The sequence below is a fragment of the Megascapheus bottae genome, chromosome 22 (assembly GCF_031878675.1).
Source record: "Megascapheus bottae isolate mThoBot1 chromosome 22, mThoBot2.hap1, whole genome shotgun sequence".
Lineage (NCBI taxonomy): Eukaryota > Metazoa > Chordata > Mammalia > Rodentia > Geomyidae > Megascapheus > Megascapheus bottae.
In genome coordinates, this window is record NC_143530.1 from 26620065 (window position 1) to 26641642 (window position 21578).

General features: G+C 39.6%; 1 protein-coding gene across 3 annotated transcripts in view; it reads left to right on the forward strand.

Annotated features, from left to right (window-relative positions):
* The window catches only part of Ripk1 (receptor interacting serine/threonine kinase 1), a 40677-nt gene that overhangs the window by 8103 nt on the left and 10996 nt on the right, over positions 1-21578 (forward strand). For 2 of the 3 annotated variants that reach the window (XM_090356386.1, XM_090356385.1), the window contains exons 2-9: positions 3240-3454; positions 4262-4418; positions 7461-7598; positions 9354-9582; positions 12214-12363; positions 19130-19206; positions 19598-19688; positions 20427-20984. In XM_090356386.1, the coding sequence (XP_090212512.1) occupies positions 3291-3454; positions 4262-4418; positions 7461-7598; positions 9354-9582; positions 12214-12363; positions 19130-19206; positions 19598-19688; positions 20427-20984 (1564 nt within the window). In that variant the 5' untranslated portion in view covers positions 3240-3290. Of the gene's footprint in view, positions 1-3239; positions 3455-4261; positions 4419-7460; positions 7599-9353; positions 9583-12213; positions 12364-19129; positions 19207-19597; positions 19689-20426; positions 20985-21578 lie in introns of those variants that run through there. The other variant, XM_090356387.1, reaches the window with a different exon arrangement.

Here is a 21578-nt window from a genome sequence, read left to right on the forward strand (position 1 = left end):
CTCATAGTAGCCTATACAGCACAGGAGGACAAAGTCTCTAAAATCTTGGGTGTTTTTTACATCTTTCTATTCAGACTTGAATATTCTTCTTCATTCTTCTAATTCCTACTTTGGTTCATAATTCCTCTAAATGTATTTATTCTCAAGTGTGATTTATTTACCACAGTCCCTACCTGATGCTCAGCACTACTAAGTATCTGGCTCAGGTGCTGTTTCTTTGTGTACACCCCAGTACTGGAGCTTGAACTTAGGGCTTAGGAACTGTCCCTTAGCTTGTTCAGACAAGGATTGTTCTCCACCACTTGAGCCACACCTCCACTTCGAGTTTTTAGGTAGTTTATTGGCAATAAGAAACTTTCCTTCCCTTTCCTGTTTCAACAAGATGATTGGGAGGGGATAAAGGGAGGAAAATGGGGGAAAAAAAAAACCATAAGAAGGGTTATCAGTGTGTGAGAAGTAATGTACCTACTATCTGGCGAATGTAACTGTAACCCCTTTATATATTATCTTGATAATAAAAAATAAAATGAAAAAAAAAAAGATGAAGAAATTTTCTTGTCCAGGCTGGCTTCAAACCAGACTGATCCTCAGATTTTAGACTCTTGAGTAGCTAGGAGTACAGGTGTGAACCTCCAACATCCTGTAACTAGCATTTATTTTCTTTTCTGATTTATGGTTTTAGGAGGATACTTTATGGTAAAATAAGCCTTTTTGTGTGCATATGAGAAGCATCTATGGCCCAATTTCATGTTTTTATTTTTTTCCATTGCTTGACAACTTGAAGATGTAATTAACCTGTGATAATTTTCTATTTTATTTTATTTTTGCAGTCAGAATGCATTTTATTTCTCTTTTTAACCTTGTAGCTGGTTACTTTTTATTTTTTTCCTATGTAACAACAACAAAGCAGGATACTCACTCTCTCCACGCCTCTTCAACATAGTATTGGAATTCCTAACAATAGCAATAAGTCAAGAGATGTAACTAGGGAAAGAAGAAAAACCTTTTCTTTTTGCAGATGCTATGATCTTGTACTTAAATGACCCCTTAGATTCCTCCCACAAGCTGCTAAAGCTGATTCAAAACTTTGGTAAAATAGAAGAGTATAAAATCAATCCATAAAAATCAGTGGTGTCTCCATATGCTAACTACAAGAAGATTGAGACTGAAACTAGGAAAGCAACTTCATTTGCGACAATCTCAAAAAATAAAATACTTAGGAATTTACTAAAGATGTGAAGGACATAGTGAGAACTTTAAAAATTTAAAGAAGGAAATTGAAGAAGACTTGCTTCTGGGTTGGGATTAACATTAAAATGGCACTACTGCCCAAAGCAATCTACAAATTCAATGCAATAGCCACCAAAATCCCAACACCATTCTTCGATGATAAAGCAATCCAAAAATTCATGTAGAACAACAAAAGACCTGAATAATAAACACAGACTTTAGTAGGCACAATAGTGTTGGAGGAATAACAATACCAAACTTCAAACTCCATTACAGAGCCATAGAGTTGAAAACAGCTTGGTACTAACACAAAATCAGGTTGAAGACCAATGGAACAGAACAGAAGATCCAGAAATAAATCCATAGAACTATAGGCAGTTAATAGTTGATAAAGGAGCTAAAAAACATAGGCTGGAAGACAGCTTGTGTTCAACAAATGGTGCTGGCAAAACTGGATATCCACATGCAGAAAACTGAAACTAGATCTTTATATATCAGCATCAATTCAAAATGGATCAAAGATCTCAATATAAGACCCGAAACCATGGACCTATTATAGGAAAAAGTAGTGGAACCATTAGGGCCCCTGAGCACAGGTAAAAACGTTGTGAGTAAATATCCAAAAGCACAACAAATCAAAGAAAAACTTGATAAAGGGACTTCATCAAACTGAATTTGCACAAGAAAGGACACAGCCAACAAGCTAAAAAGCCTACAGCATGTGAAAAGATTTTTGCCAGCTACCTATCAGATAGTGGCTTCACATCCAGAGTGTACAGAGGACTTAAAATTTAAACCCTCAAGAAACCAAATGACCCAGAGAGTCTTTTCAGAAGAAGTAAAAATGACCAGTAGACACATGAAAACTATCTAAGGTCATAAGGAAATATAAATCGGAACAAAATCAAGAAAACTAACAATAACAAATGCTGGTGGGAATGTAAACTTGTTCAACAGTAGCATAGAGGTTCCTAAAAAAAATTAAACATAGAACAATCCTATGATTTCATTCATAGTCATTTACCTAAAGATTGAAACAGGATACAGTAAAGCCACCAGCACAACCCAGTATACTGCAGCACTATTCAACATAGCCAAGGCATGGAATCAACCCAGATGCCCCTAAATTGAAGAATGGATTAAGAAAATATTGTCTATATATGCAGTGGAATTTTACTTATCCATTAGAAAGAATGATATTATACCATTTGTAAACAAATGGAAAGACCTGGAAAAATTATGTTAAGTGAAGTACGTCAGGCTCAGAGAGACTATGGATGTATGTTTTCCTCTATATGTGGAAGATAGCTTATAAATTTATATGTAAATGCATTGGGTGGTATACAGATTTCAGTTTTATTTCTCTTCTGCTCCTGCACTATGGAGGTCCAGGCTATAAGGGGGCATATCTTTAAAATAGGCCCTGTCCCTGGCGGGGATTTAATGCCCTGTGTCTTGATGGTGATATTGGCAATGCCTTTCAGAGCTACCACATGGTCCACTGCACTTGTCTTGTGTTTCTTTTTTGTGTGATGTGCCTGAAATTCTTGGTCTTTCCATTGAGCTTAGCTATCCATCTATATAGATGCTTGAATTACATTATCTAGCATGTTTTGGGCCTTTTTTCCCCTAAGGCTTCATATTATCAGAAATGTAAAGTCTGCTGAAATAAAATTTATGGTATTGTGTTTCTTTTTTTTAAAAAAACAAACAGCTCATTTTTAGAGATTGTTATCTTACTGGAAAAAATGATTTTTTCTTTTTTTGGCCAGTCCTGGGCTTGAACTCAGGACCTGAGCACTGTCCTTGGGCTTTCTCAAGGTTCGAGCTCTACCACTTGAGCATCAGCACCACTTTCAGCTTTTTTCTATGTATGTGGTACTGAGGAATCAAACCTGGGTCTTTGTTCATGCTAGGCAAGCACACTTCCACCAGGCCAAACTCCCAGCCCCAGATGTGTTTCTTTGAATCATGGTCTTGCTACTCTGTGTCTTGTGTTTTCTTCACAGAGCACAGTACTAAGAAACCAGAAGTGTGTTCGGGGATTGTGAACATTCAGAATGCAACCAGACATGTCTTTGGATGATATTAAGATGAAATCCAGTGACCTTCTGCAGAAGGAAGATCTAGACAGTGGAGGCTTTGGGAAGGTGTCCTTATGTTACCATAGTACCCATGGATTCGTTATCCTGAAGAAGGTGTACACAGGGCCCAAGCGCAATGAGTGAGTTGGAAAGGGGGGCGGGAGAGGAGGGTGTCACACACCATCTGTCCACAGAGAGTGTTGTTATTGTCAGTGCATGGTTAAGAACAGCCCAGGTTTGAGGTGAGGCAGATCTTAGTGGGAGCCTTAGTATACCAGCTCTAGGTCAGGCATGATGATAGCTCTTGTTAATATTATTACCTGTGACTCAGATTCTGTGAGTAGTTAGTGAAGAGGTGTTGGATAACAGAAGAGAAATGTAAAGGAAGGAAATCAAGAAAGAGAGATAGGGGTGATGAGAGAAGCAATGAGAAGAAATGGAAGAGATCAGTAAAAATAGACTTGGTGAAGACCAAGTCTAAATTGAATGGAGTAGAGGAGAAAGAAGGGAAAGGGCTGGGGAGAAGGGAGTAGTGGAGGTGGGGAGGGGAAGAGGAGAAGGAGAGTAGGAGATTCTTCCATGATAGGCCCCAGGAACCCTGCCTGATGCAGTCAGTGAAAAGGTTCTACCTGAGTTTCCTCCATAAACTACTTTTGAGGGGAACTTTATGTATTGTAGTCCAGCACAATCTTTTTATACAGTCAGTGTTGCTTCTGACCCTGTACTCTTCATTTACCGATTTCCATGTCTTGAGTGACCATTGCCATTTACTCAGATGGAGGGATAGAAAGATGGAGAACCCTTTGTCTTCTAAGCCTTGTCCTCTGTACTGAAAAGAGACTAGAACAGACCAAGGTGTGATGACAACATGTGTGATGTGATGAGATACAGGTGTCCAGGGACAATTGGCCTTGCCCACTGCAGCAGAACACCTTTTTTGCCCATAGGTACAACCAGGCCCTCCTGGAGGAGGGGAAGATGATGCACAGACTGAATCACATTCGGGTGGTGAAGCTGCTGGGCATCATCATAGAAGAAGGGAACTACTCTTTGGTGATGGAGTACATGGAGAAGGGCAACCTGATGCATGTGCTGAAAGCCCAGGTAGAAGATAATTCACCAGTATTTCAGTGTGCTGGTGCTGTTATGACTATCGAACAATTCATTTGTGAGTTGCTGGAATAAAATAATCCCCTTGTGGTTGACACCATAATATAGATTTTCTGAAGTCAGCTTTCCTTAGATCTTTGTTACCTCTCTCTGCCCTGGGGCTTCTCACCCTCCTCTCAGTGCCCCCGAATGTTGGATGTGCTGCCATTCCCAGGCTGCTTTTTATGTCTTGGTATTGAGGTTGACTTTTTAACATACCTTGTAGCTCTTTATGATCCCACAGTTCAGAGGTAGGCCTGTCTTCGAAAGCATGTGAAATTCTTTGGATTATTTTTGTGACTAATAAGTTGACTGATGCACACCCATGACTATGACAGCTGTTGATTGATGGAAGCACAGTCGCTATACATGACTAACAGCTGTTGATTGACAGAAATGTGTGAGGTATAGATGATTATAACAGCTCTTGATGAGAAGTACATGGCTGCGATAATCACTGGTTGATGGGAAACATGTATGCTATCCATACCTGTAACATTTTAAAAATCTCTTATAAGTTAAATAGAGAATAACAAGAATAGACAATATAGAAAATGGAAAAACAAAATTTACCAAAGCCAAAGTTTATGAATCTTTTATGATCAAGATCACGTATTATTTGTCAGAAGCCCATTGCCAATATGATGCTGGCTAGTAAGAAAGATAAATGAATGAAGAAATACTGTCAAGGGGCTGGGAGCATAGCCTAGTGGTAGAGTGGCCGCCTAGCATGCACAAGGTCCTGGGTTCGATTCCTCAGTATTACATACACAGAAAAAGCCAGAAGAGGTGCTATGGCTCAAGTGGCAGAGCCCTAGCCTTGAGCAAAAGGTATCCAAGGACAGTGTCCAGGCCCTGAGTTTAAGCACCAGGACTGGCAAAAAAGAAAAAAAAAAGAAATACTGTTAAAGGTATTGTTAGACAAACCCAAAGTCTGCTGTAGAACAGAGAGGACAGGCACATCCCAATTTGAGATGGATAGGAAAGACTTCCAGTCTGAAAGACAAGTAGAGTTTTGAAGCAGACAACTGTTGAATGCATGCTTCAGTAGAGACAATGGCATGCTTTGCAGAAATACAAATCGATGGGTTTGGGCAGAACATAGATTACATGTGAGGAATGCAAGATATGGCTACCATAATTTATAGCAAATATGTCCCTTTTTCCATCTGCTTCTTCCAAATCACACTAGCTAGATCCACAGATCGCTCTGGAAACCTCCAAAAACCTATGGAAATGACTAAAGAGGATCACTTGTATTCATTGTATTATAGTTTTCAGATTGTGCTTCTCTACTAAGCCAGGTAAAATTAGCTGCTTGAAAGAAATGTGCATCTTGATTGAGAATAAGACATTCAAAATTAGACCAGATAGAGTACATTGTTTGGGATGCATGAAAAAAGTCAGCCAGACTGCAGGAGCACATACTTCTAATCCCAGCTATGCAGGTGGAAGGGATAAGAGAATTAAGGTCTCAGGCTAACCTTGGCAACAGCATGAATTCCTGCCTGAAACTTACCAGATGCAGAAAAAGCTAGAGGTATGAATCGAGTTGTAGAGTGCATAGAGAGTATGAGATCCTGAGGTGAAAAACCCCATTATCCCCAAAAAGAAAAAAAAATGAGTAGGGCCCAAGAGAGAAGCAGGCAGAGATGGGAGAGGGACACTTTGGCTTTCCTGAAATTTTTCCCAACTTAGAAAGTATACCAAGAAAAACAGGAAAAACTCTTCCGCCATTTAAAAAGATACTTTTTTTGCTTATTTGTTTATCAAAATGAGGACTTGCTATGCTAGTTCCCCTTGCTGGCTTCAAAGTTGAAAACACAAGTGATCCTCCTGCCTCAGCCTTCCAAATAGCTAGGCATATAGGCATTTGCTCCCACACTTAGTCTTCTGCTATTTTTTATTTTTTTATTTTTATTTTTGTTTGTTTTTTTTGTTTGTTTGTTTGTTTTGCCAGTCCTGGGCTTGAGCTCAGGGCCTGAGCACTGTCCTTGGACTTTCTCAAGGCTAGAGCTCTACCACTTGAGCCTCAGCACCACTTCCGGCTTTTTTCTATATATGTGGTAGCAAGGAATTGAACCCGGGTCTTTGTGCATGCTAGGCAAGCACTTTAACCACTAGGCCAAACTCCCGGCCCCCTTCTGCTATTTTTTAGTACAGTGATGGATATTATAGATTCTGTAGTTCATCCACATTATGAGTTAAATATGGCTCCAGAGATAAACTTGCAAATCTAACTTCCATCATTTTTTCCTGTTAGCTAATAACCAATATGCACATAAATATTTTAGGGAATATTAGTGTTTAAATTAGGAACACTTTAAGAAATTTTAGGAATACTGGTGTTTAAATTAGTTTCTCAGTGTAAAGAAAAGCTACAATTTAACCACTATGATAGAAATTAGAATTGTTTATGCTACTATAAATGGTGCCCTAAGTGTCTGATACCATATCACCAAAGATGTCAATTTATTTCATCATAGCTTTTGAATTATGCATGTAGCATGGATTTTTTCATTTATTATCTGTATGATTTTGTTTTCTTTTATTTTTTTCTTAACATTATTTCACATGTACATTTTCCTGATATTATTCATGCATTTAATGCAAGTAACCATATCGTTATGGTAAAAAGAATGTGCCATAATGATTTACCATTGCTCATTTACTCACGCATTTTAGATACCATTCTAGTAATAAAAGTACTATCTGAAATTATACTAGTAAGAGTAATAATAATATGTCTTTGCAAGGAATTTAATTTTATGGTATTTTATTTGCCATAAGTGGAATAGACTTTTTGGTCTTAAACACACAAAATATAGCACTATGGACCTTCAGCCCCTGAAATGGAACTGTTGGAGAATCATGACGGTAGTTCTGATAGGCCTCTCCAAGCAGGAGACCTAGAAGCTATCCTCACACTCAGATCTACCAGTCTTCCACAAAATACTTGCCTTGTCTGCTTTATAGACTTACTGTCACTTGTTTCAGGTCGGTATCCCACTTTCTCTAAAAGGAAGAATAATTATGGAGACCATTGAAGGAATGAGGTACTTACATGAAGAAGGTGTGATACACAAAGATTTGAAGCCTGAAAATATCCTTGTTGACAGTGATTTTCACATAAAGGTAAAGCATTGTCTAGAAGGCTAATTCCAGTTCTGGTTTCCCATTGTGAATTCAGTTTCTTAGATGATAAAGGAAGACCTAGAGCTGCAAGGCCCTGTAGGGTTGGAAGATTACAAAGGAGGTAACAGTTAGACCTGTAAGGGAGGGTTAGAAATAAATGGAATAAGTCAGAAAACCTCTATGCTAGACTTTGGTTCTATGTCAGTCAGGCTTTGAGATGGAAACATTTGAGAATTGCCATTGATCACCATGGAATGAGCCATGTGCTTTGTCATTTTCCCCAGATTTGTGAGACTAAAACTCTTCTCTGGAATTTGAAAGAATGTGGACTGTGGTTATGAAAGTCCTTAGAACTCAGCCTAAGAGAGTCAAATAAATTGACTGCTTGGGGCTCAAAAGCCTTTGGTTTGATGGGCTGAGGTAGAGCACTTGTCTAGTGTCTGAGAGGTCCTGAATTCACTCAATCACTGAAAAACAAAGACCTGTGCTATATAGTAGAGTTCATTTATGTTATTTGTTTACTTCCATCTGCACTGGAAAATATGCACTTCTTTTTGAAAATTGCTTCCATGGGAAGAAGGAAAGGGATCGTTTTGTCCATTTAAGGCCTAGATTAACTATGAGAAGCAAGCAGCACATCTGATTTGAGCAGCTGAAATTCAAGAAAAGAGTCAAGGGGTATAAATCACTGGTAGAGCCTTGAATTCCACCTCCACAGTCACACCAAAACACAAAAGGAGCCTGAAATAGAAAATGCCTGGGCAAGGATCTCAGCATCTGCCTGCAAGATTTTACTTCTAACACTGAGCCTTGGAAAGATTTTTATTTCAGAGCCTTGAAAGAACATTCCTTCTGCTAATTAATGGCATCTCTCATTCTGGGTTAAAATCAGCACTTTAGATATACACATCATAACTTGTCCCCAAATTCCTGCTTGGACTTGTGGAAATAAAAAGTGGACCATGGGGCCTGGAGTTTGGTAGAGTGATTGCCTAGCATGAACAAAGACCCCAGTTCAATTCCTTGGTACCACATACGTAGAAAAAGCCAGAAGTGGTGCTATAGCTCAAGTGGTAGAGCTCTAGCCTTGAGAAAGCCCAAGGACAGTGCTCAGGCCCTGAGCTCAAGCCCAGGACTGGCAAAAAAAAAAAAAAAAAAAGTGGACCTGGCATATGTGGTACTCCTTTAACTGTCCTGTTCTGGCATTTTGTTCTATATTTACTCTATTTCTCTGTGTCTGAACTTGATTTTTTTTTTTTCTGCTTTTCTGTCTCTTTAGTTTCTTTCCTATCCCATCTTCTTAGGTTCAGTCTACCAACACCAAACAAGCAGACCCATAGTCGTTATTCCACAGTGTCTCTGGGATCTTTTGGAAACTCACATCCATGGCCCCTGGATCTCATGTGGGACTAGAAGGTGTGGTACCCAGTCTCCATCTGCTCCCCACATATGCTGAGAAGAAAATCACATTTTTTTGCCTAGCCTGAAAAACAGAAAACAGCCATAGATTAAACAGTCCTACCAGAACTATATTCTGTTTGCCTCTCATTGTATAAGAAAAGAGATAACAGAATTTCACATGGACATTTCTTGGGTGCGGGGGAGGATTTTCCAGATTTTACCTTCTATGAGTCTGTTTAGCTGCTTTACATCTGCCCAGTACAACCACTTAACTCATACCCTACATCTTGAAAGTCAAGTCTAATTTGCTTGTCATCTTCCCACAATAACCACATGGCTGAACTTCTCTTACAGATAGCTGATCTTGGTGTTGCTTCTTTTAAGACCTGGAGCAGGTTGACTAAAGAGGAACACAATGAACAGAAGCAAGCAAGCAGAACCTCTAAGAAAAATGGTGGCACCCTCTACTACATGGCCCCTGAACACCTGAATAACATCAACACAAAGCCCACAGAGAAGTCAGATGTGTACAGCTTTGGCATCGTTCTTTGGGCAATATTAGCAAATAAGGAGCCATACGAAAGTAAGACACATGTGTACAGAATTTTGATATTCATCAAAACTGTTGCATGAAATAATGGCCTTCAATGAGACTGATGAAGATTTAGAATTGTTTGTTCCTTTAATGGCAGTCTATGGTTTCTCTGGGCTACTCCCACGTCTGATTTATTCACTGTCATTTCCTTAGCAGACACACACACACACACACACACAGTGCCTGAAACACAGTAGGTGCTCAGTTTGAATGAGTGATCCCAACTTAGAAGTGAGAGATGCTTGGATGAATAGGAGCTTGCATAATGTGTCTGTCTGAGTTTGAGAAGTGCTGGGAAGTACCAAGGTTCTTCCTGGATAGAATGCTTGATTCTTCATTCACTGATTCCTTGCTTCCAGAATTACCTTTTTCCAGTACCAGTGTGGCATGGTTTGTGAGGGAAGTAGATTCATAAGTAGTCCTTTGGTTTGTGATGTGTGCAAATGAATGAATGTTCTTGTACCCTTTCTTTCTGGGTGATTATCCAGTGCTGTGGGTGCTGAGATATCAGGACCAGCTCTCTATTTGATACTGTTAAATCTCTACCTCAGGCTTTGGGTAGACACTTGCACGTTTGCTCCATTACTTACATCTATAACTTACATCCCCCAAACAAGTTTCTAAGCGTTTGTTGCTCACCGTGTAGTACCTCCAGCTTTGCTTTTCTCCAGGTGTTTCTACCACAAGGCTAACAGCATTTCATCCTCACCTTGCCTTCTTTACTCACACGCAATAAGTTCCCAAATATGGTAAATTCAATCTACCTACTTTTCTCTGCCCCCACTGGCTTATGGAGTTCAGACCCTTTGTTTCTGCTGCAGGCTCCATGTGTGTACCCCTCATCCTGAAAGTAAGACTCTGTGTGTGTGTGTGTGTGTGTGTGTGTGTGTGTAAGAGAAAGAGACACAGACTTTTCCCATTGGGCTGTTTTTTCATTTTAAATTGTTATTAAAAATGTGATATAAAGAGGTTACAGTTACATGAGTCAGGTAATGAGTGCATTTCTTTTTGAACAGTGACACCATTTCCTTCACTCACTCCCAGGTGTTCCCTCTCATTTGAAACCACAACTTGCATTGTTTATTTCTGTTTTTATGTTTTATTGTTCTTGTAAAGGTGATGTACAGAGTGGTTGCAGTGACATAAGCCATGTAGTAGGTACATTTCTTTCTGAACAGTGTTACTTTTTCCCTCATTATCTCCCAGTTTTTCCCTTCTGTCCCCATGACAAGTTTTTCAGCATTTTCAACATAGTGTTTAGTGCACATCACTGCTGTGTTTATTTACCCTCACTGTCTCCCACTTTTTCCCTTCTGTCCCCATCTACAAGATGTCTAGGGGCTTGAACTCACGGGGCCTGGCACTGTCCTTGGGCTTTCTCAAGGCTAGCTCTCTACCATTTGTGCCACAGCGTCACTTCTAGCCTTTTCTATGTATGTGGTACCAAGGAATCAAACCCAGGGGTTCATGTATGCTAGGCAAGCACTCTACTACTAGGCCACGCCCCCAGCCCACATTGTCTATTTTTGATGAAGGGTCTTGCGTTATACCTGAGCAGGCCTGCCATCTTCTTACTTGTGCTTCCCACATTGGGAAGGATGACAGACACTGGTCACTGCAAACAGCCATTGTGCTTCTCCTATAGTTGGTTAAACAGACATGCAACATTGTTTCCAGTCATTGGGCTGAGATACAATATGGTGAACCTGTTGTGTAGGCCAAACTGTTCTCCACTTTCCAGGTAGCTGGAATTACAGACTTGAGCCACTTCACCCAACTTGACTTATCTATTGAAAGTTTTTTCAAGAGTCCCCATGTCCTTTATAATACAGTTCAGATTTTTTGGTTCGAGATTTGAGGCTCTCTCTGAACAGACCATTGCGTCTCTCAGGAGACTCATTCCAGTCTGTTGCTTTCCTGCTTTTTTTTTGCATGAAGTCTCCTGTCTGAGAGTTCCTTCTTCAGTCCTTCCCTAGAAAATTCCTTAATTTTTTGGACTCAGGAAAATCTTCCCATTTTGAATTGGTGAATTCCTAACATTGGGAAAAGCATGACACATACTGTACAATCTCAGTTATCTCGGAGGGATTGGTTTGTGTACATGGAGAAATTCCAGTCATGTCTAACTGAACTGCTGTGGCAGTAATACTTTGCTCTTTGCCTGTATATGTTTTCTATAATGCCAGTCTTAAATTATGATTTCTTTTAAAAAAGGAAGAAAATATTCTCAGACCTATACCATTCAAAACTGTGCTGACAGAACCCTTTGTGCTTACTTGTAGAAAATTAATTATCACATGTACTATATTTAAAGTCACTCCTATTAAACAGAGCTTAGCATAAGCAAGGACTTTCTGCATTTGCTGTTGACCAAGATCTGGGAATGCTATTGGCCTTACCCAAAAATCTAGCTGTTTTATGAGGAAATAGTTTTGTTTGGGATTTTGCCTTCCTTTGGCAGAAATTAACACGTTGTTGACCATCTGTACAGTGGGCTAGGCTAGTTCCCTGGCACAGGCCATTTCTAGATAAGCAAACAGTGCTGTCCAGCTTCTGTATTCCTGCCAGAGAGAAAAGTGGAGCTGAAAGCCTGGGCCAATGCTTCTCTTTGCTCTCTAGATGCCATCTGTGCGGAGCAGCTGTTAACATGCATAAAATCTGGGAACAGGCCAGATGTGAATGACATCGTTGAGGACTGCCCCAAGTTCATCATCGGCCTCATGGAGCTCTGCTGGAATCCAGACCCGGAAGTGCGCCCAACATTTCCTGGTGAGAAGATCTTTGTGCCTGTGTGGGATACATTCATAGGGTGCTGTTGCTAGGTAAGATGCCCCCAGTCAGGAGCTTGGTTTGAGGCTTCAGAAAATCAAGGTTTACTTTACATAGGAATTCTACTTTACCTCATTGCCTTCCTAGATCTCAGACACTTTGTTCAGTGAAAAGCTATAGTCCTCTCAAAGCACAAAGATGAGATGTGGGATCTTTCATTTCTTTTCCCTATTTCTGAGTTCACGTATTTTATTGTGTTCAACTGTACATACCAAAATAAAATGAAATATGCATAACAGAAAATTGAACATCTTAGCTAATTTTCAGCATACAGTCATGCTGAAGTAAGTCCATTCTGTTCTTGTGCATCTCTCACCATGATCCATCTCCAGGACTTTTTTATTCCAAATTGAAGCTAGCACTCCACATTCCCCTGGCAACCCTTAGGAAACACATTCTGCTTCCTCTCTAAGTGGTCTGCTACCTCGTGTAAATGGAACAACACAATATTTGTCTTTTGCATTGGCATATTTCACGTAACATACAGTGTTCAAGGGTTCTCCATGTTGTAGCATGTATCAGAATTTTCTACTTATAGCTGAATAATACCCCATTTTTGTATGGACCCCATTTTCTTTGTCCTTTTGTTGATAGACACTGAAGTTCTCAGCTGGCTTTCCTGTTTCCTAACTCATCTTTCCTTTCCCTACTCTTGTTTTACTGTCACCTTTAGGAGTATATTTTGGCATTTCAGTCGGCGTTGTAGTAGAGAAGAAAGGAAGACTAGATAGGTCCACATCCCTCCACCTCTTCCCATCCCTCTGGATTACCTAAGAAAGAATCAGTAGGACAGGTATACTAAGAAGACACTAAGAGGGGCTCTGGGAGTTTGGCCTAGTGGTAGATTGCTTGCCTAGCATGCACAAAAACCTGGGTTTGATTCCTTGGTGTACCACATGCATAGAAAAACCAGGAAGTGGTGCTGTGGCTCAAGTGGTAGAACGCCAGCCTTGAGAAAGCCCAAGGATATGGCTCAGGCCCTGAGGGGTTCAAGCCCCTCGACTGGCAAAAATAAAGACACTAAGAAAGCTGCAAAGCATTTTGCTGTCATAGTTTCTGTGAGAGAAAACAAGGCCCCGTCCACTTCTACCACTGAAGATTTCAAAGGGTACTTTGGTTTAGAGTGCTCTCAGCCCTCAGTTTATCTTGGGTTTGTCTGTTCTTATGCCTTTTCACAGGCGAAAATGAAGGTTCTCATATTTAGGTAAATTTGCACTCACAGGAAATAGTGCAAAGAGGTCCCACATGCCCTAACTCACTTCCTCACAGTGGTGAACAGCTTGCAGAACTAGGTTCATTACCACAACCAGCATCCTGATGTTGATGCAGTCAGGTATAGAATAAATCTTGTGGCTTTAAATCTACCCTCTTGCCCCACTCCCTCTACCTCTGACACCCACTAACCTAGTCTCCATTCTTAAATGTCATTTCACAACAACATTAAATGAATATGGATCAACTGAGTTCCATTCCAGTAAGTCATCAGGTCATTGCATGGATCGATATATGTCATTCTTCTGAGTGCTGTTCCGTGGTGTGCATGTACTGCAGAAAATATAGAAGTCATTTCATGCCTGGGATGTATAAGAGAATAACAACAACAAAAAACTCATACGATCCAGGAAAATATTTACTATGTTTATCCTTATAGTATATGATATTCAGAATGAAACATAGAAAACATACATAAATAAAGCAAAGATGGGTGAGTGATGACATCTCTAGAACCTCATCAGGCCCATCTTCTTGTCAGTCTCTCTGTGGCATCAACCCCCCCCCCTCCAAGAAAAAAATCTCAGAATCTAAGCACTTATAAAGGTTCTTACAGAGGTTGTAGGATATCAGCATGATTGATTAAATCAATGATCATTGGTGATTAATTGTCAATTCTCCTTGGAGTTCTTAGTGGGATACCCAAGGTTTCAGCTCTGTAATTGTGGCTTTGTCTCTCTGGTGACCAGTCTCTACTATGAAGCTGTCTATTCCTCTAGCCACTTCCCCAAAGACACCCTTATTAGATATATTACAGGAGCTATATGGAATCAAGTTAGGGACAGAAACTATTTATTTGTAGTCTACTAATTATATTCTTTTTGTAAAGAATTTATTAACATTGATTTTTACATCATATTTCAAATGATGTGTTTAACAAACAAGTATTCAAGAGGGAATCTCTGTACACAACCACAGGCACTTAGATTTTGGAACATAATCAAAATTAGGCTGAGGGTTTGTACATCATAGATACATAATAGTCTATGTAATAAAACATTATGTCTGTAGAGTCATAAGTTTTTTATGACTGTGTAGTTGTTTTTATATTTCCAATACCATGTCCATAGCATTGAGTATGCAACTTTTGAGTCCTCATTCTTGTATTCTTTGGATCTAACAGCTACATATTAAGGATACCATGTACCTTGTGTTCCTTAGGTCTTGACTTGTCTCACTCAACATGATTTGCTCTAGATTCATCCGTTTCCCTGCAAATGCCATTATTTTATCTTGTCTGTTGGCTATGTAGAATTCCATTGTGGATATATATATATATATATATATATATATCCATCAGCAGGTGTCCTTATCATATCTTAGGTTATGATGTTCAGGGTAGATGCCCAGAAGTGGTATGGTGGGATCGTAGGGAAGGTCTATTTTTAGTTCTTTAAGAAACTTCCACAATGCTTTCCAGAGTGGCTGAACTAGTTTATAATCCCACCAGCTGTGTGGTAGGGTTCCTTTTTCTCCACAACCCCGCCAGCATCTGTCATTGTCTGAGTTCAAAATCATGGCCATTCTTGTTGGGGTACGGTAGTTTCTTAATCTTAGGTTTGCATTTCCTTTATGACCATAGATGATGAACATTTTCTCATACGCTTTTCTGCCATTTTAATCTCTTCTTTTGATAAGTCTCTCTTTAGTTCCCTTGCCCATTTAGTGAATGGTTTGTTGGGTTTGGGGGGGATTAGTTTCTTGAGTTCCCTGTAGATACTGGATATTAAGCATCAGTCAGATGTATTATTGGTAAATATCTTTTCCCAGTTGGTTGGCTGTCTCTCTACTTTTGTGGCTATGCTTTTTTTTTTTTTTTAACTTTTTTTTTTGCTAGTCCTGGGCTTGGGGTCAGGGCTTGAGCACTGTCCTTGGGCTTTCTCAAGGCTAGAGCTCTACCACTTGAGCCTCAGCACCACTTCTGGCTTTTTGCTATGTATGTGGGGTACCGAGGAATTGAACCTGGGTCTTCGTGCATGCTAGGCAAGCATTCTACCACTAGGCCAAAGTCCCGGCCCCCGTGGCTATGCTTTTATCTGTACAGAAACTTTTTATTTTTAAGTAGTCCCATTTATCAAGTCTCTCTCCAATCTGTTGTGACCCTGGGATTCTGTTCAGGAATCTTTTGCCTGTGCCTATGAGTTCTAGTGTCTCTCCTACTCTATCATGTAGCAGTTTCACGGTTTCCGGTCTGACATTGAAGTCTTTGATCCACTTTGAGTTAATGCTTGTACATGGCGAAAGGCTAATTATATTCTTCCTTCCTGATTTTCCAAGGTATCTTCTTTTATCATTGGATATTTTAGCCATTCTTCTAGAATAATAAAGTCTTTTATTTTTCCTCTGAGAATGTCTTGATTTTCCAGACATTTCAGAAGGACAGTTAATTGCTGAGTATAGGGTTCTGAACTGACAGTTCTCCTTTCCTTTCTCCTTATGGCACTTCATTTTAGCCACCCTGGTTTCTGAAGTTATCATCATTCTAATCATGTGTTTTTTCTCCCCTATACTATACACAGTATATTCTCTTGCAATTATTTTTCAGTGTTTTAGCTTTTTTAAAAATTTTATAAAGATTTACTTATCCTTTGCCTTGGTGTAGATATTTTGGGGAGTTTATTTGGCTTGGGTTTTGCCTAATTTCTTGAATATGTATATATATATATATGTATATATATACATATATATATGCCTCATCATGTTTCAGAACCTTTGAGACATTAAAATTTTTGTTTCAGTTGAACTCTTTCTTCTGTCCTACTGGAACTATGATGGCATAAATCTAGATTTTTATTTATTTGCCAGTCCTAGGCTTGGGCTTAGGGCCTCAGCACTGCCCTTGGGTTTTGTCAAGGCTAAAAGCCTACCACTTGAGCCACAGCACCATTTCTGGGTTTTTTTTTCTATGTATGTGGTACTGAGGGATTGAACCCGGATCTTTGTGCATGCTAGGCAAGCACTCTATTACTAGGTCAAACTCCTGGCCCCTAGATTTTTTTTTTTTGTATGTTCCATAGATTTCCAAGGCTCTACCTTTTATTTTTATTTATTTATTTATTTATTTATTTTGCCAGCCCTGGGCTTGAGCTCAGGGCCTGAGCACTGTCCTTGGACTTTCTCAAGGCTAGAGCTCTACCACTTGAGCCTCAGCACCACTTCCGGCTTTTTGCTATGTATGTGGTACCGAGGAATCGAACCCGGGTCTTCATGCATGCTAGGCAAGCACTTTAACCACTAGGCCAAACTCCCGGCCCTCTACCTTTTATTTTTTCAGTTAAATTTCTCCATCTCATTTGGATCAGGTATTCTGGCATTCTCTACTACATTTCACTGGTTGTTTTCTCTTCCTCCATTTTGCTTTTAGGCTCATTTGCTATTCTATGCTGAGCTTCTTATTCTTAGTATTTTACCCTTCAGTCTTAAAATGTCTATCTCTTGGTGAATTTTGTTGGCTGGTTCGTTGGTAATGGGCATGAACCCAGGCTTTGAGCATGGTGAGTTTACACTCTACCACTGTCTTTAGATCCCCATCCTTTTTCTTTGCTAAGACTTTGCATATTTCCATTTATTTTAAACAAGTTTGTAATTTCTTTGTAAACAATTTTTATTGTGGCTAGTTGAACATTTGGGGGAAGTAAAACCAACATGTCTGTATTCTCCATGTTGGCATCTGTTGCCTTTACTCATGCTATTAACCATCTTTCTGGTTGTTGGTATAATGTGAATGGGTTTTCATTGTACCTCCTACTTTTTCTTACTATCTAGTGAGAGTCTGAATCTCCCTTATTCCTCTGTTTTAGCAGAACTTGTTTTACTCTGGCCTGGCAGGAGAAATGGTGGTCACCAACTTACAAATGTCAAGTACAGGTAGAAATCTAGATTTTCTAGTTATCCTCATTGATACCCAAAGCAGAGGTCCCTCATATCTACCAGACTGCAGTAGATATGCAGTTCCCCTTGAGGCTTCTTCTAACATTTCCCTTGTGGAAAATGGAAGAGTTTCCTATTACTGTCAAATGAGAACAAGTGCAGGCTGCTCTTGTGGCCTGCTGACCCCATGACAGTGGAGTGACACATTCACAACCATTAGGCTGACAAGTTCAGGCTTGCTATCTGGCAGTCTCTGACATCAGCCTGGTCGGGTGAAGTGCTTCTCCAAGATGTTCACTGGTCAGGGCTGGTGTGAGTTGGGGAGGACTCACAGTTGTTCCCTTTCTCCTTTTCATCTGCAACTCTGGGATAGAAGAAATACAAGAACTCATTCTCTTGTATTCACTCAGACTCTCAAGCCTCATCTAATCTGCCTTCCTTCTCCTCCTTACAAAACATCTATATATTTGAATATTTGTTTGATATATAGTATCTAGGGATTTTTTTATTAAAGAATTTATTAACATTGATTTTTACATCATATTTCAAATGATATTTAACAAACAAGTATTCAAGAAGGGAATATCTATATACAATCACTGGCACTTAGATTTTAGAACATAATTAAAATTAGGCTGAGGGTTTGTATGTCATAGATACATGTTAATCTATATAATAAAACATTATGTCTATAGAGTCATAAATTTTTATGTCTATGCAGTTGTGTTTATATTTCTAGTACCATGTCTATATCATTGGGTATGCAAATATTGAGTCCTCGCTCTTGTACTGTTTGGATCTAATAGCCACATATTAAGGATACCATGTGCCTTTTGTTCCTTTGGTCTTGACTTGTCTCATTCAACATGATTCTCTCTAGATTCATCCACTTACCTGCAAATGTCATTATGTATCTAGGGATTTTTATTGTTCTTAGAAGAAGTGAAGTATATCTCCTCATTTTCCTTTTAAAGGTAACAACTGTAACCTTACCTCAGTTCGTATTCTGAGTACCCCATCCTCTCATAAAATTGGTGAACAGAAACTTGGAGTTTGCTCATCCTTGTTCTTTTGCAGATTAACTTTCACAGCTAGGGCTTTGCTAAACCCAGAACCAAATGCACACTGTTAGTTCAGAGCTTCAACCTCTAGTGATATTCTGGCCCTTCTTCTTTCTTCCTAGTGTTTCATCGTGTTGGGCTTTTCATCACAGTAATTTTCAGTTTAAAACTTTTGGGGCGGAGGGAGCCCAGGAATATAGCCTAGTGGTAGAGTGCTCGCCTAACATGCATGAAGCCCTGGGTTCAATTCCTTGGTACCATATGCATAGAAAAAGCCAGAAATGGTGCTGTGGCTCAAGTGGCAGAGCACTCACCTTGAGCAAAAAGTGTCCAAGGACAGTACCTAGGCTCTGAGTTCAAGCCCCAGGACTAGCAGAAACAAAACAAAACAACAACAACAACAACAACCTTTTGTTATGGCAAATAATGCAAAGAAAATAGATGGCTAATATTTTTAATCTGTCTTTAAAACATGAAATTTAAAGGACTGTTTTCTCACATAGATATTGAAGGAGAATTTAGACCTTTTTATGTAAACCAATTGAAAGAAAACATAGAAGCAGATGTGGAGAGTTTAAAGGTAGGTAATATTCTTAAAAATCAACATATCAAAACATATATAATCAACTGGGAAACAAAGCAGTGTAAATTGTTGTTGAGACTTGAATTTAAAAGGCTTGATGAACACATAAAACCAAATCAGCAGTTATGTAAAATATTATCATATTGGTAAACTTTTCACCCTCAAAATATAAGAAATGAAAAAAATATATGTGGCCATATAAAAATAAAACACAATGTTACTGGGGGAAAATGGGAAGTATTATAAATGAATCTGCTATTTTGAAGTAGCTAGAATTGCAGGTCTGTGGGTTACCATGCCCAGCCTAAGATCCATTCTTACAATAATTTTCTAGGGCTCAAAATTATCTACTATTTACTAAATTATGTATTTATGTTTTTGATTATAGAAAAAATATCCAGACCAGAATTTACTTTTGAAGAGAATGCAGTCTCTCCAAATTGATTCTGTCGCATTACCACCAAGCAGGTCAAATTCAGGTAACTAACCCTGCAGTTGAAATCTAAAGTACAGAAGAAACTATCAAACTGAGCTTCTGCGGTCAAGGGATTTAAGATCTGGACAGTAGTTGTATGTCTTTGAACTATTAAGTAGCTACACTAATCATAGTTATCAAATGTCTTGAATCCAAGAGGCCTGATGTATCTGACAGGGACAAAGTGATGGTTGAGTAGAAAGATGGGTACATATGTATGTGTGCTTACTACCTTGAGGAGGTCATAAGGGATTGGATCTGTGTAAGCCAAGGGTGGTCTCAGTCCAACAGGGACCAAGGATATCAAAGCCACTTCTGCCTGCTCAGATGCAGATCACTTCACCTCATCCAAGCCTCCTCCATCAAGTTCTGGTGATAGATTCCCACTCCCACAGGCATTATAGAATGAAAGCTACTATGCTTTGTGCAGAGGGCACAGCTGCTTTTTCTTGGATCGACCCTGGTTACACTGAAACAACAACCCAAGTCCCTTTCCTCCCAACTCATCCCTCTGGTCCTCACTCTTCTGTGGTCCATTATCATTTCCCCATGCTCCCTTACTAACAGTCAGACTCTCCTACTGGTTGTAAATTGAAGGAAGAAAACCAGTTACTAAAATCACTCATTCTTTTTTCCTTCTTAGCATGTCATTGTAAAGGACAGATTTGTGATGCTGTTTTTTTGTTTTGTTTTGTTTTAATGTCTCATGAAACTGATCCTGGTAATTTCTTGTCTGTAACAGAACAGCCTGGTTCACTGCATAGTTCTCAAGGACTGGAGATGGGTCCTGTGGAGGAGTCCTGGTTCTTTTCTCAAGAGCACCCACAAGAAGACACTGAGCCCAACCTGCAGCAAAAACTCCAGGAAGAAGCCAGCTATCATAACTTTGGCAACCGTCTGGACAAACAGACAAAACTACAGCCCAGACAGAATGTGGCTTACAACAGAGAGGAGGAAAGGAAACGAAGGGTCTCCCATGATCCTTTTGCACAGCAGAGACCTTCTGGGAATGTTCAGAACACAGGAGTAAAAGGTTTTGCTCCTCTTGGTACAACCAGTCATAGTAATGCCATACACCAACAAACAGGGCTCAACAGCCAGCCCCAGGAAGTGTATTGGAACAATGATTTATATAATCTAGCTGGGATTGGAACACAACTTTTTGATCCAGGAGTAGCAGCTGGAGTTTGGTGTGGACCATATCCAGGCCAAATGGCTAATATCTACAAAACTTCAGTGCCTGAGACAAATACCTTAGGAAACACACCTACAGCTCCATATTGCACCTTGACACCAACAGGTAAACAATCTTATCTTTTTTTCTTTTCTGAAAATAAAGCAGCTCATTGGCTCTATGGTAGGCCATACATTATCAGTAGTGACAGAATGATAGGTTCTTTAGTCTTCAGATGCCACACATAATTGGCCTTGTAGCAAGCTAGCCTCAAACCATATGGTCTGGTCTTCAACTTTCAGACAAAGTTCTTTTGGCTTAGGGTCCATCCCAGCTACCACAAACTTGTTAGCCTTCAGAACCTTTGTTTATGACAGGCATCTTGCATTCTATCTGAACGGCATCTTTTTCTCTCTGATGAATGGTAAGGTATTTGGTTATCTCTTGTTTGCAGTTCTCTGAAGTAAGTCATATATTTTTCATTTCTTATCTCTTAACTCTTTATATCTTTTATTTCTTTTTGTTATTGTTGTTATGGGTCATAGGGTTTTAACTCTGGGCTTGGGCACTGCCCCTGAGTTCTTCTGTTCAAGGATACCACCCTACCCCTGGGCCTGGGTGTTGTCCCTAAGCTCTTCAGCTCAAGGCTGCTGCCTTATCCTGAGCCATAGCCCCACTTCCCTTTTTCTAGAGTTTAATTGGAGATAAGAGTCTAAGGTC